Source organism: Cornus florida, unplaced genomic scaffold, assembly GCF_030987335.1.
Source record: "Cornus florida cultivar Cherokee Brave unplaced genomic scaffold, ASM3098733v1 CherokeeBrave_3.0.0_Hap2_Chr05, whole genome shotgun sequence".
Lineage (NCBI taxonomy): Eukaryota > Viridiplantae > Streptophyta > Magnoliopsida > Cornales > Cornaceae > Cornus > Cornus florida.
In genome coordinates this window covers 97306853-97321843 of record NW_026775575.1, presented here as the reverse complement: position 1 = coordinate 97321843, position 14991 = coordinate 97306853, and the positions used below count along the sequence as shown (strand labels likewise).

Below are 14991 nucleotides of genomic sequence, written 5' to 3'. Positions count from 1 at the left end.
TTCATTTGCTCTAATGGATGTATAGTTAGGTGGCCCGCGACATATGGTAATCTATGTCACGTGAAAGAATACACATTTAAGGAGTATGGATTATTAGTTTCAGTTGTTGCATGTGACCTATATAGCCTATGCTCTATTTGTTATAAATAGGTACCCACTTGGAATTCTTGATTAAATGATCCATTTATTCTTCACCAGATAAATAATGTCTTTGCACTTTTATTAATATTGTAGGAATTTACAGCATTTAGTTTTTATTACAATTTAAGGCTTTGGTTAATTAAGATATTTTAATATGTGTGTGTGTGTGTGTGTTTAGGAGAGTTAAATCGAACAGTATTATATAAATGAAGGGTACTGTAATATATCAGGGGTAGGTGTGAATTATAATAGGAACAACTTCAATGAGAGAAGAAAAAAAAAGAAAAGGATGAGAATTGGAATTTAATTACCAATTTACGATATAAAACTTGCTTGGCAAAGTAATTAGATTCTTTTATATTTTTAGTTTTAATTCTTGATTCAATTGAATGTATATATATATATTTATACTATACTCCTGATATAAAGTAATGTATACGAACAAAAATGATATTCACATTTCATATTTTTTTTCATTTGCACATTACTTAATTTTTTTACTAAATGAACTGGCAAAATTATCCCTTAAAATTGAGTACTTTTCTAAAATACGTGAGTCTAAAATAAGGAGTCATTGTGAGTAGGAGTGTATTTTTGAAAAGTAATTAAAGAAGAAAAAATAGAGCAAAATTCATTTACATTTTTCTATTTAATAAAGATGAGTAATTCTATAACTGTGACGCTTTTCAAATACTTGCTGATATGAGTTTGATACTATCCCAATGTATTCATAATTTGAAATTAAAAAATAAATAAATAAATAATACTTTGATCATGTCAAATACTTCATGACACATTAAAAAAAATTTAAATATTAAAGTGTAAGCTTTTAAGTATAATACCATAGTATCTTTTTCAGAAAAAACTTTGAAAAAAAAAATCAAAAAATCAAAAAATAAGTATTGAAATATGCAGACGTTGCTAATTTATTTAATATTTACGGCCATGCAATATTATTCTCTGCTCGTTTGTCTTCGTTTTCCGGAAGTTTACTCAACTTGCTTCTTCTTCTTTTTTCCTTTGGTAAATAGCTTTTTCTTTTGATAAATGAAAAATAATAATAATTTTAACTTTATACATAGATACATATAAGACTTAATTTAAATCTTTACACTAATATATATATATATAATCGTATCATATTGTGTGAATATCTTGTAATCTGGGGCCACATTGCTTTGCAAACTTATGTTCTTACTTTGACACGCAACGGTGACACTCTGTTTTCGTGAGCCATTAACACAGAGTTTGAGTGTAAACATGGTGAAATACTAAACTAAGTATAGATATACTCTTTCATATGCCCATCAACTATGCACTATCTTCGACTGTAGTGGACTTAATTGGCTAATAGAGTCAGTCATCAAGACATGTCTATTAGTGGTATGTTTGTCGAAATGCGCATTTTGAAGCCTAACTTTGCAAGCCAATCCACGTACCCCACCCACATTCATCTACTTTACTTTCTACTCACGTTTACTTGACCCTCAAGTCGAAATACCAGCCGTCTGATTTGTTCACATCAGATGATGTGTCACATCGCCATTTCAACTAATGGGACCCATCTTACATGTAAATTAATGTTCTTAAGAGCATCGAAATTTCTTTGAACTTGAAGTGTCAAAGGAGTTATCATAATTTAATCAATTGGTCAAATATGGTTTTTGGTCTACCTTATACGAACCAAATCAGACGGAGATTGGCACTATGCTTGCGTGAAGAGTGATGGCGTAGTGCTCTCACACATAAATAAATAAATAGATAAATAAATAAATTGATGGGATGACTTGACTTCACGTGCTAATACTTTGAACAATGTTCTATAATATAAGTAGTCGATATGAATATTCGGGTTCTTAAATACAATTCTTTTTAATGAGATCAATTTTACAACAAAAACCAACAACCAAATTCATACAAGACACACTTCATCAAAGTAATAAAGTTGCAACAGTAAGTAATACTTAAATAAAATTTATTTTTGAGATTAATTTTATAATAAAAATTAAGATTAATTTTACTGACACCCCTCAAATTTGACCAAATATCACTCTTAAATATCTTTTAAAAATAATTATCCTTTAAGTCCATTTTTTCTTTTCTGTCAAAGTCTCCGTTAAAAATATAAATAAAAAGACAACTTTACCCCTAAATTTTTAATTCCATTTATTCTAAAATATCAGGCTACTTAAATAACTACTATACCCCTCATTAATGTCATAGACATTAATGGATTATACTTTAGTTTGAAAGTTGGTTGTGACTTCGAGGCAATATGTTTTTTTGCATGTTTTAGTATTGTAGTGAGAATTCTTTTTTTGTTAGAATTAAATAAATAAATGGATTGTTTTTATGTAAAAAAAGAAAAGAAAAAAGAAAATAAGAGTGATTGTGGCAATTTGACACTTTATTTATCTTCAAAAATTCATGACCCAAAATATAAAATTACATGTATACACGTGCATATACATGGCAATTTGACTCTTTTTTTGAAACTTGGAAGAAGTATAAAAACGAAGCAGAGAAGATGGATCTGCTATACTTATCCCCAAAAACAGATGGATCTATTCAAGTAAAATTCCATTGCACCTCCAATCACCACCACCATCGACAAAGATTGTATCATCGTCAATTAGTAACACCAAAACTTCCTTGATCAATTAAGGCAAATAAAGTGAAGAAGTTCGCCTTCAAGCATGTATGAAGTGGAAGCAATGTGTGTATTTATAGTGCAATATCACCCACTTTTTCAACGGCTATTTTTGGATCCAAATAATATAACGGAGGGCTAGTTGTCTCAACTGATTTTAATTAAACAATGAGGGTAAAAATGTAATTTTAATCATAAAAAACACTTTTGGAGCCAAATAATGTAACGGTTGATGAGGGTTAGTTGTCTTAATTGATTTCAATGAATTACTAAGGGTAAAAATGTCATTTTAATCATCAAAAAACACTTTAATTAGCCAAACTAAAGTCAAAGGGGTAACAATATCTTTTTACACGTAAAAATTGGTCTGACATATCTGAAAAGTAACTTTTGGGGTATGAGTGAAAAATGGAGCAAACATTTATAATGTGAGTGATAGTTATTTTCGAAAGATATTTGAAGGTGATATTTGGCCAAACTTGAAGGGGTGTTAGTGAAATTAACCATAAAAATTAACTATTAAATTTATAAAAGATTGATGGAGAAGGGAGAAATATAGATAAAATTAAAGCTTTGATATGCAATTTTGCGCTAAGTAATAATATCTCCGTCTCACTTTAATTGTCGCATTTGAGAAATGTGACTTGTGAGTCACATTTTCCGAAAGCGACAATTAAAGTTGTGAGTCACATTTCTCGAAAACGACAATTAAAGTGGGGTCGAGGGAATAGATAAATAAATGAAGCTGTAAAGTTATACAATTTCTTGCTATAATTGTAAATTAAATTTTTAGGGCAGGCGCACTTGAAGTGTATAATTCTTTGAAGAAACTAAAATTTCAATTATTCAGCTGAAAACAATGAAAATAAATAAACTTTTTCAAACAATGTAATTTTAGATTAAAATATCAAATTATATTTAAACAAAATAGGATTTATAAGAATTCTTTTTGACTTGATTTAGTTAGCTAGCATGGTATCGAAAAGAAATTATTGCAGAGTCTTGGATTATAATCGCTGGACGGTTTAATTCAAATCCAATTAAATTTTATATTCAGATTTTTTTTTCTTATATCTTATTGGAGTATCTAATATTTTCTTGTATAAAATAAAGATTCACTGAATAAGACACTGAAAAATTATTAGATCAGCTTGTACTATTAGTTATTTTATGGTCCAAATTGTCCAATACAACTAAAATTCATAAAGATATTAAACTATTATAAATAAGAGAGTTTTTTTTTATTAAGGCTCCTGTTTGTTTGTGTGTAAAATATTTTTTAATCCAATACAATTAAAATTCATAAAGATATTAAACTATTATAAATAAGAGAGTTTTTTTATTAAGGCTCCTCTGTTTGTTTGTGTGTAAAATATTTTTTAAAAAATATTTTTTATTTTTTGATGTTTGGTTGTCGTAAAAGATTTACGAAGAAAAAAAAAATATTAAAATCTAACAAATATAATTTACCCATCAATTTTTAATAAGATATTTTACACGTCCCGTCCGATGGACTCGATCTCAATCTCGACCTAAACTTCTGCCAAACACCGAACAATATATATATATATATATTACCTGAAAAAGAAAAGCCGTTTTCAAAAAAATATATTTTACATTAGCCTAAGGCTTCGTTTGGATACACATGAGAAAAAAGAAAGGGAAGAATTATCAAAGAAAAGAAAAGAAAGGAAATGATAGGTATAATTTATATTCATGTTTGGATAGATATGGGAGAAAAGAAAGGAATTGATAATATTGTTGTTTGGATAACACAAATGAGAGAAAAGAAATGAAAGGATAATAATGAAATTACCATCTTACCCTTTTGATAGGGCTAGTAGGGCAAAACCATTTCAACCTCTCATCGCCTCTATCTCTGATCCGCTCTCTCTCTCCCCAACTGCATATTGACATATCATTTCAGATTGTTTCAAAAATCAAAACCCATATATTTCAAGCTTGCCCCCCTCCCTCTGCAACTGCTAACTTGTATGTATGGGTTTCATCTGATTTCAAGGTTTTTCTCATAAATTTTTTCCATTAAATGTTAATCAAATATCAATCCGTTCAAAGTCTCATAGATACATCCGAAATTTTCGCTAAAGCTGACTCGAGCTCATTAATGAACACACATAGTTCATAATTTGATGTATGTGTATGTGTCTATATATATATATGTTTGTGTCTGTATAGATGTATATACACTCTGGAACTGCTAACTTATACGTATGGGTTTTATTTTAAATTTTTTTCTAAAATTAACTAATCAAGGTCTGTAATTCTTGTTTTGCAACTCTCTCTCTCTGCAACTGCGCAACTCTTTCTTTCTCTCTACAACTGCATATATATATATATATATATATATATATATATATATATATATATATATATATTTCAGCCTCCCCAATAGCCTCCATCTCCTTCTCAGCCTCCCTCTCTCTCTATGCAACTGTATATCAAAAACCTAAACAAGCATATCACTTCAGATTATTAAAAAAATCAAAACCCATATCAATTAGTTTCCTGTTGTTCCAGTTTGGTCGCCGTTCACAACTTCAGCCGGCTGTCTCTCAACTCTCTTGCCCCTTTTGTAAATTTGCTCCATTTCTCTCCAAATCCCTCTAAATCTTGTCAATTTTGGAGGGCTTCTAAATAAGGGATTTGGAGGGATTGCTATCCCCCAAAATCTCTCCAAATCCTTTCTTTTCTCTTCTATTTCTCACATCCAAACACACTCATCACTATCTTTTCCTTTCTTTTTTCTTCAAATCCCTCTAAAATCCCTCAATCCAAACGAAGCGTAAATGTATCATGTATTATTACATATGTTAAACTAGTACTAATAATATACTTTTGTGGGAAAAAAAAACTAGTACTTAGTAAGGAGTAATAATTACACTAACACAACAACAATATTAACTTCCTATTTTTGAATTTGGCGCTAAAGTTTAAATTCCACATAAATAAACCCAACAACTGGCGGTAATTTCCAAAAATGAAAAAAAATTACTCTAAAAAGGGTAACTTGCAACCTCTGAGCTGTCATCCAGGCGTCACAACAATATCCACCCACCTCATATATGTGTATGACCACTTCTTTGGTGCAAAGAGCCATCACCTTCTCTCGAATTATTCGACCCAACGAACCACTCTTCACGGCAAAAAGTGGTCCCCATCGTCCTTTCTCTTCTGGGAGGCGACCCCACCGTTCGATATGGCGCGAAGATATGGTCCCAGCATTTTCCCGCCAAACATTCAAAGCATAAAGGTCAACCGCCACAGTTGTCATATATCATAACGGTCGGCTGGTTTAGTTAGGAGGAGCTTCGCACGTCCTACGGCATTTGATGTAGCCACGTGGCAACATCGTGAGGATGATCCGCTGGGAGTACGGAGAAAATTTTTATTCGACAATTCCAAAACTTGATAACCGTCGATGAAGTAGTCCTTTAAAATGGACGGCATCTGCAATGCCACGTAGAAGGTTCAGGAAACAGTTCCAAACAAGCCAACGTGTTTTCTGATGAGCTGCAATTGATCTTCAGACAATGGGTCCCAGCTCAGCGGGGACAACGTGGTGCGTTAATCACAGCGTTTTTAAGGATAATGTTACTCCATTCTTTTGAAACCTGTCAAGTACCACAACTAATCAAAGCACTGTTTTAACATTAAAAAAAACAGAAAGTGAAAATTAAAAAATAATATTATTAAATTGGTAGCGTGCTTCCACGATTACGTTTCAGTCATGCTCGTGCAGTTGCTTAGCACGACTAATTAAATAATGCCACGTACGACGCACTGTTTTGCGAACTCAAATGACAAAATTGCCCTGAAGGGATCTTATTATGCAAGGGAATACTACAAGTTAGTTATAAGCAAGTGCAACGATCAAGAGCAGCTAACGGTGCAACGAAACCGGCCCAAAGGATACAATGATGATGACAATAGAAAAAGGAGATACGAGCCGAGGTTGTCACGTGTGGACCTCGGCCCATGATGATGACAATAATTTCGATTGGCCGATCTCAACGTATAAACTATCTTTACTCGCGCGCGAAAAGCTAATAAACGATAGACAGAGCTATGCTAACAAGAGGATTTAAAATTGAAATGAGACATCAAAAGTGGAATCGGAATCCTATTTTCATTTTACGCTATTTACTGTAATTCAGAATACATTTTATCAGACTATTGATAAAATTTTCTACTATAAAGTTAAAGTTTCATAGTTAATAAATATAAGTAAATTTTTATCCTTAATATTGATCGATTTGGTTAGATAAAAATTAACAGTAAAAATAAAATAAAATTATTTGTGTGTTTAATTAAATGAAACTATAAAAAATAGCATTTTATTATTTGAATAATGTGAAACATATTATAAAAAGAGATATACATTTGAAATTTCTTATATTTTTGTCGAGAAAACAAAAATTTTCTATGTTTTTTTTGTTAAGTTTTTTTTATAGAAAAATTAGGTATTTATGAAAAGTTACTTTTTCACAAAATTTTGTATGAAAGTTAGTTATATATATATATATATATATATATTTTATTTCTCTATTTCCATCAAACCAAAATACGCCGTAAATTTGTAATATCATTTTTGAAAAGAAATTTGATTTCATAAAAGCAAGACATCACTCAAAAGAGTTTATTTCAAAATTCAATTTTTTTATATTTACAAATTTCATCAAAGAATGTCTAATTTTAGACCCAACTGCTTTGTTGACAAGAATATAAGCAAACCCGATTTGGACATACAAGCCACAAAAGTGAAAGCAACTCTGCCATCTGATATTATAAAAAAATAATTGAATGAATTATAGGATACTTGGTGGTCAAAATTTGTATTATTGTATTTTATTTAATAAATATTAAATTTGTATGAATTTACTTCTTTCTAGTTGTAAAATTTTAATTAGACCGGACTAATTTTTCGTGGATTAGTTGATGCGCTTGACTTGACCTGGCGTGTAAAATTAAATGCTATGAAACTGGAAGAATTAGGTCAGCGTGGGCAGGCGTCCGGGCTGCATTACACACGCCATGTGAACCCCCACCCTTTGCGAAATCAGGCGTGGATTTAAAAGCATACAATATTTTCCATATTTAAATACATATTAAGAATAAGGTACTCTCTTATATATATATATATATATATAAGACCCAAAGAGCGTGATAGAGGAGCAACAGCAAGGCGTGCTTTGCGCTATAGAGAGAGAAAGTTCTAACGCTTCTAAAGAGAGGGAGGAATTGTCCGAGTTTTAGAGAGAGAGAGTGAGAGAGGGGTATGAGTGTGAAGAGTACACAGAGGAGGTTTGGTGAGGGTTGTTAATAGCGATTTGGTTGAGGAAGTGCACCTTTGAGTATTAATTGGCATTGGCGTCGTTTGGTACGAAGACCGCGTTAATTTTGGGGCTGTCTCTGCGCTTTGCTGGTTCTTTGTCATCTCCGTCCTTCTTCATAGCTTAATTGAAGTTGAAACCGAGAGTTATTTAAAGACGATCTGTTTTTGTTTGCGTTTGGTATATTTGTGGCTCAAGAAATTAAACACACAGAGAAGAAACAAAACTCAGATGGAGTGTTCTGCCTATTTAGATGAATATGAAAAGCTTGTTATACGGATGAACACTCCAAGGTCAATTTCTCTCTCTATATATATTATACACACATATATCGATGTTTCAACAATTTCCTACGCATATCAGTTCAGTCCTTGCTTTTAATTTTTCTCGCTGTTCACTCGGTGATTTTAGTCTAAACCTAGTGTTTTCTGCAATTTTTTTACTTTTCCTTCATTCATGGAATTTATGCTCTGTTTTGCTATTTTTTAGGGGAAAAATATATATATATATATATACTTTTCTTATAATTTCAAAAGTTTTTTTTTTTTTGGTATTTCTGATATATTTTCATAAATTTCTATCATTGTGTGGAAACTTTGTATTAATTCGTTTTCTGTTTGAATGTATATATTGTGTAATTAATTGTACTTACCCAAAAAAATATATAAATATGAAATTGAATTGTTTATTTATTGGTTTATTAAAATTTAAGTTTGTTTGACTATTTCTTTAATCTCTGGTCTTGTTTCTCCACAAGTGGCCTCTGATTTCTTTCTCTTCGCCTCTACTAGCCACAAATTCGGTTTCTACAATTCAAAATTTCCCATTAGAAAAAGTCTCACTGACTTGTCTTCCTCACTGCTTTCGCAGGGTCATAATTGACAACGCTGGCTGCGCCAACACCACTCGAGTCATGGTAAGCTTCTCAGAAACCCTAAAAAAGTAATGCCTCAAGACTGGGTGAAATCTTGAGTAATCGCTAATTATTTTTAATTTATTCTCTATTTTCTAATAGATTGACAGTGCGAGGAAACATGGAATTCTTCTAGAGGCCGTTCAAATTCTCACAGATCTCAACCTTTCAATTAAGAAGGCTTACATATCCTCTGACGGAAGGTATTTCATGGATGGTAAGCAGAATCAACCCACCCTTTAATATTTCTATTCATGGAAAAAAAAAAAAAAAAAAAAAAAAAAAAAAAAAGAAAATTAAATTGTCATGCTAACCTGCGCCACATTCCAGGCTTACGTTAGCAACTTTATTGAATACTCCACGTTGAATGAAAACCAGTACCTCTTGAAACTGCAATTGACGGTGGTTTCTTAATTTTTTTTATCTTGCAGTTTTTCATGTGACTGATTTAAATGGAAACAAGTTAACCGATGAGAGCGTCATCAACTACATAGAACAGGTAATTTGCTTGACTCAATTATTATTTTATTATTCATTTTTATGGAACTAAATTGAAATAATCTATCTTGAATTGCTCTAAATTTGTCACATTTTTGTATTTTACAGTCACTAGGTACAATTCATTCTACCAGTTCCAAATCATTTGAAGGCTTGACAGCATTCGAACTAACGGGAACCGACAGACTCGGCCTACTATCGGAGGTTTTTGCGGTATTAGCTGAGTTGCAATGCAATGTGGTTGAAGCTACAATGTGGACTCACAATATGCGGATTGCTTCACTTATTTATGTTAAAGATTGTGATTCGGGGTCCCCAATCGAGGACTCTCACAAAATTGATAGAATCGAAGGCCGGCTGAGGAATGTTCTTAAAGGGGATAACGATATTCGAAGTGCCAAGACATCAGTTTCCATGGCAGTTACTCACACCGAGAGGAGACTCCATCAAATGATGTTTGCAGACCGTGATTATGAACGGAAGCATATGACAAGTAGAATTAGTGATTCCCCTGTTGTGTCTGTTCAGAATTGCTTGGAGAGGGGTTACTCTGTAGTGAACATTCAGTGCAGGGATCGAACAAAGCTTTTGTTCGATGTTGTCTGCACATTGACAGACATGCAATATATAGTCTTCCACGCAACAATCAACACAGCAGGAAACCAGGCATATATGGTATATATTCGTCAACCTTTTTGTTTGCGCATATAATCACTTATTTTAACAGTGTTCTGTTACTTAACATTGTTCAATTTTGTCTCAGGAATTCTTTATTAGGCACACAGATGGAACCCCAATTAGTTCAGAAGCCGAAAAGCAGCGTGTGATTCTCTGCCTAGAAGCCGCCATTGAAAGAAGAGCATCCGATGTATTATTCTTTTGCCATCAAAAGATAACAGAATTATTATGCATTTTGTTTTGCTTTCTATAGTCAATTGAAGTCTCACAAGCTGGTTCTTTGATCACAGGGTGTGAGGTTAGAGCTGTGCACTGCGGATAGGCAAGGGCTGTTGGCAGAAGTGACCCGAACCTTCCGTGAGAATGGGCTTAATGTGACAAGGGCAGAGGTATCTACCACGAGTGATATGGCTATGAACGTGTTCTATGTAACGGATGCAATTGGGGAGCCTGCAGACCCTAAAATCATAGAAGATGTTCGAGAGAGAATCGGATTGAGTAACTTAAAAGTGAAGGAATTGCCTATGATCGATCATCAAAAGGCCGAAAAGGATGAACCCACGGTTGGGGTTGGCGGGACCGTGTTGTTATCACTTGGAAGCCTAGTGAGAAGGAATCTATACAATTTGGGGCTGATCGGGTCATATTCTTAAAAAGAATATCAAAGGCAATTTGTTGGGGATTGTCCTGTCCCACAGTTGGGCATATACTTTGCTTCAGGGTTGGGCATATGTTGTACATAAGGAAAGGAATTTACTAGGTTATCGTAGTTGTTTATAGTTGGGTGTGGTTGGTGAATATAGGTTGTGCACAGTCTCCAATTCAAATATATTGTTTTAGAAGAATTTGACTTTAGAAGATTTAAAGCAGAAAAACAATGTAAAAGTCGTTGGTTGGTTGGGTTGGGGTTGTTTCTAGCTGGCAGAGCGACAGAGTTGGTAGAGGAAAATGAAATTGGTTTTACACAGCATACATTTGTTGTACATAAAGACTTCTTTTTAGTATCAGATAGTATTCCTTTCTGGTTCACTTTATTTTTCAAGTTTCTCTTCTTTCCTTGTCTGTTTTTTTTTTTTTTTTTCCCAAATTTCTTTTTGTGGCAAGTGGCAACTCAGAAGAAATTAATGTGTTGCAATATATAAACGTTACAAGATTAATATAAAAGGTGTTTACAACTTCGATTTGATACCATATAATATACTACCAGTTGGTATTGACAAGTTGAATCGTTGAAGAATATGTTCAATAATGTAGGTTAAGAAGCTCCACTAATACTTTGGAACATATTGAAGCCTCCAAGTGAAATAGAAATAGATAGATGGTCTCGTTGCCTGTATGTGTTTGTGTGTGTACACATTGTAATTGCCTAAATAGATGTTGACAAATTGCAATTGAAAGTGGTCAAAGAAAGAGACACAGGTGCTGTTTCACGTCAATATTTTTTTTAATCAAAACCAAAGAAAACGCCATGACTACCTTAGTCAATCCCATTAGTTTTTTGCTTGCTGCTTTGCATTTATCTCCTCCCTCGTTTGATTTCAACTATAATTATATATATGTATATATATATATATATATAGAGAGAGAGAGAGAGAGAGAGAGAGAGAGAGAGGGGTAATTGTTGGTTGGCTTATTTTTTGTTTTGCAGTAATTTGTTTTAATTGAAACTGAACACTCAACCTACTGTTTCTACTCTTCCAAAACAAAGACACCGGACGGTGAAATTGTCACGGGGGCATATGGTCCTATGGAGTGATCCTAATTCATGTGCCCGTCAACTGCGCCTCATAAGGTGGGTGGCTTAGCTGGCGTTAATGTAGAGAGAGAGAGAGATTTGGAATTTAGAGAGAGAGAGAGAGAGTTGTGTGATGTGTGTGTGAATCATACAACAGACTTTGTGAATAGGAGTGTGAATTCGTTGCTTCTCTGTTTTTCCTCGTTGGCTCTGCTTTTGATGGAGTGGTTTGTGTCTATATGTTAAAAGAGCACATAAAAGCAGTTGACGGGCTCCAAAAGCACACACTATTCATTCATTGGATACATAATTTTTTCTTTTGGGTAACGTTGATACATTCTTTTGCCAAACATGTTTAGAACAACATTGCATGTAGAATTTCATAAAGCAACTAATCAACTAAGCTTTCAAGTTCCAACCCAATATTCTTATTCCTAATATATATTATTTAATTTCAATGGAGTCCAAAAAAATAAAAATTAATAATTAAAAGGTATAGTTAGGAATATTAAACAATTTTCAGCATGACATTGCCTTAAATAGCAATAGGGTTTTAAAGGTATATGCCACTAGATAGCATCAACTTTAGGCATAAAAAGGCCTTGTTATCCACTTCAGTTCACACCTCAAACATTATTTTATGCCCTAGTAAAACATATGCTTTACCGCCTTTGATGCTCACCATTTGTCCAAGATGTAAAGCTTTAACAATTGTTCTCTGTTTTTTAATTTTTAAATATTAAGTAAATCTTTAAAAACGTATTAAAATGAGTTATTTAATAAACTAATTGTAATTGCCAACTTTATTTCATGTTAAGGAATGCACTTTATGGACAACCTTTGTTGTGTTGTTATCTTCAACGATTCCTTCAAATTCCCTAAGGTTTGACACTTGTACCACAAAAGGCAAGAGAATACGAAACCCTAGTATCATTTTTCTTTATAAATCTGTTTATGCTTTTTTTTTATCTTATGAACAATAATGTAGATTTATTATTAGGCCATCATGTTGCTATTTTATGTCCAATTGAGTGAGCTTCCAGATTAGACATATAATTGGACAATGCTCTTCAGAATGAAATTTTCATCCGAATGCACGAAGGAATAGAAAATTTTTCGTTAACAATCTCGGTTATAGTATTAGGTTTGAGAATGGATTGAGCTTTCGTATTAGACATAACTGAACAACATTATTTAGAATGAAAATTATAATTCAATGCATGTGAAGGGATTTTTATCCATTGGATGCTTGATCACCTAATGCATCCAAGGAATAGAAATCTCTTGACTAGCATTCTCAATTAGACTAGTAAGTTTTAGAATTATTATTGGACGTAAATATGTTTTGAACTAATTAAAATATAGCTTAAATACAATGAATTAGCTGTAATTAACATTTGACAGGGGGATAAAATCTGTAGATATTTGCAAGCTCGAGTGTTTAGTCCTAATATAATATCATTGTTTAATTTGTCAATTAATACAAACGATTACCTAGGATGCAGCTAAACCAAATCCGGCCTCCAACTTATGAATTGGACAGCAAGAATCCAAAAACAAATTCACAATATCCCTTTAACTACCGAAAGAGGACAGAAAGTTGACCATGAGGAGAGCGTCATATATAGGAAAAGAACACTAACACTAAAGAAATGGTTGTAGTTTTCTATGTTAATCTTCATATCTTTTGGTGCATGGTCCACAAAAGCATCAATATTCCAACCTTTTTTAGGGTTTTATATTGAAGAGTTTGACTGGATTATCCAACAAATGTTTAAGAATGTGTTAATTATCAGCAACTTGTTTGTTTGCTGTAGGCTGATTCCTTTTGTACGAAGATCCAACTCTTTTTTTATGCTTGTTTGTGGCCTTTTCTGTGTTCATACAGCTTTAATCTTTTTGGTTTATGCTAAATGTGTTGGAAGGTATCTACTAATCTATTTTTTCCAAATCATGCTGTAATTATATATATATAAACTCTTTGTAATTAAGTAAAGAAGGTCCTTATCCATCTTTAGTGAAAAGAAAAATGCCAACTGCAATAGTATGTAACGACTATACAATTTCACCGTTGAACCTGTGAACCCACCATAAGAACCACAAGATTTAAAGACTGAACTTGTATAATTGCAATTGTGCATGACACAAGATTTGAACACTGAGCTGTGCATAACACACAGCTCATAGTGAAAATTAACGCTATAATTAAGGATGATCAATTATTTACATTTGGTGTCCAAAGCCCATGCGCAAGTAGGTATTTGGTTCAAAGGTTGTCCTCTCTTTCTCTCTCTTTCCATCAACTATGCATGCATGACTCTCGGTTGTCATTGTTGGTACAGGGACACTTGCAATAATAAAAATTAGTATAAAGTATCTTTAGATTTGTTAAAAAGACCCTCAAAAGAAAATTTGTCTATTTTGAGATAATAATACCTCCTGAAATTTGATACATCTATCAAAGACACCCCAGTAATAAATTAACATTTTTACCCTTTAACTTTTATACTGACTAATTTAAATGCTGAAATGACCTTTCTAACCTCATACCTATAACAATTTCTTTTCTTCTCTCCTCTCTTTGTCTCTTTCCTTAGCACCCAACACCAACACCCACTGTCCCACATATACACACACATAAAAAATGAAAGTGGAGTGTTTAAATATTGCTAGGGCACAATCATAACAAATATCCTAATGCATCTAACAACCAAAATTCATATTTTGTATATATAATTTTTCTAGTCTCACAGAATTTGACAAACACTGTAGATAGGAGGGATTGGACAATAAACATTGAAAAATTTAAAACCAAAGCCAGAAAAATTACATCTATAAAAACAATAGAAATTTCAAAACAACTTGCATCATCAAATAATAATTTAATATCATTATCAGGTGATTACCAAGTGTAAGTGTAATAATTTAAATAATAATTTAATATCATTACTAAGTGATTAATTATTACAAACTCCTAGAATTTATCATTCAACCAATCACAATATTTACTTGTAAACACATTAAT

General features: G+C 32.5%; 1 protein-coding gene across 1 annotated transcript; it reads left to right on the top strand.

The window, feature by feature from the left end:
• The first annotated feature begins 7956 nt into the window (after positions 1 to 7956).
• On the top strand, positions 7957 to 11265 carry LOC132307818 (ACT domain-containing protein ACR8). The gene is made up of 7 exons (XM_059805690.1): positions 7957 to 8435; positions 9013 to 9058; positions 9158 to 9272; positions 9487 to 9554; positions 9662 to 10228; positions 10317 to 10421; positions 10522 to 11265. The coding sequence occupies exons 1-7, from the start codon at positions 8374 to 8376 to the stop codon at positions 10882 to 10884; spliced, it is 1326 nt and encodes a 441-aa protein (XP_059661673.1). The 5' UTR covers positions 7957 to 8373; the 3' UTR covers positions 10885 to 11265.
• The last annotated feature ends 3726 nt before the right edge of the window (positions 11266 to 14991 follow it).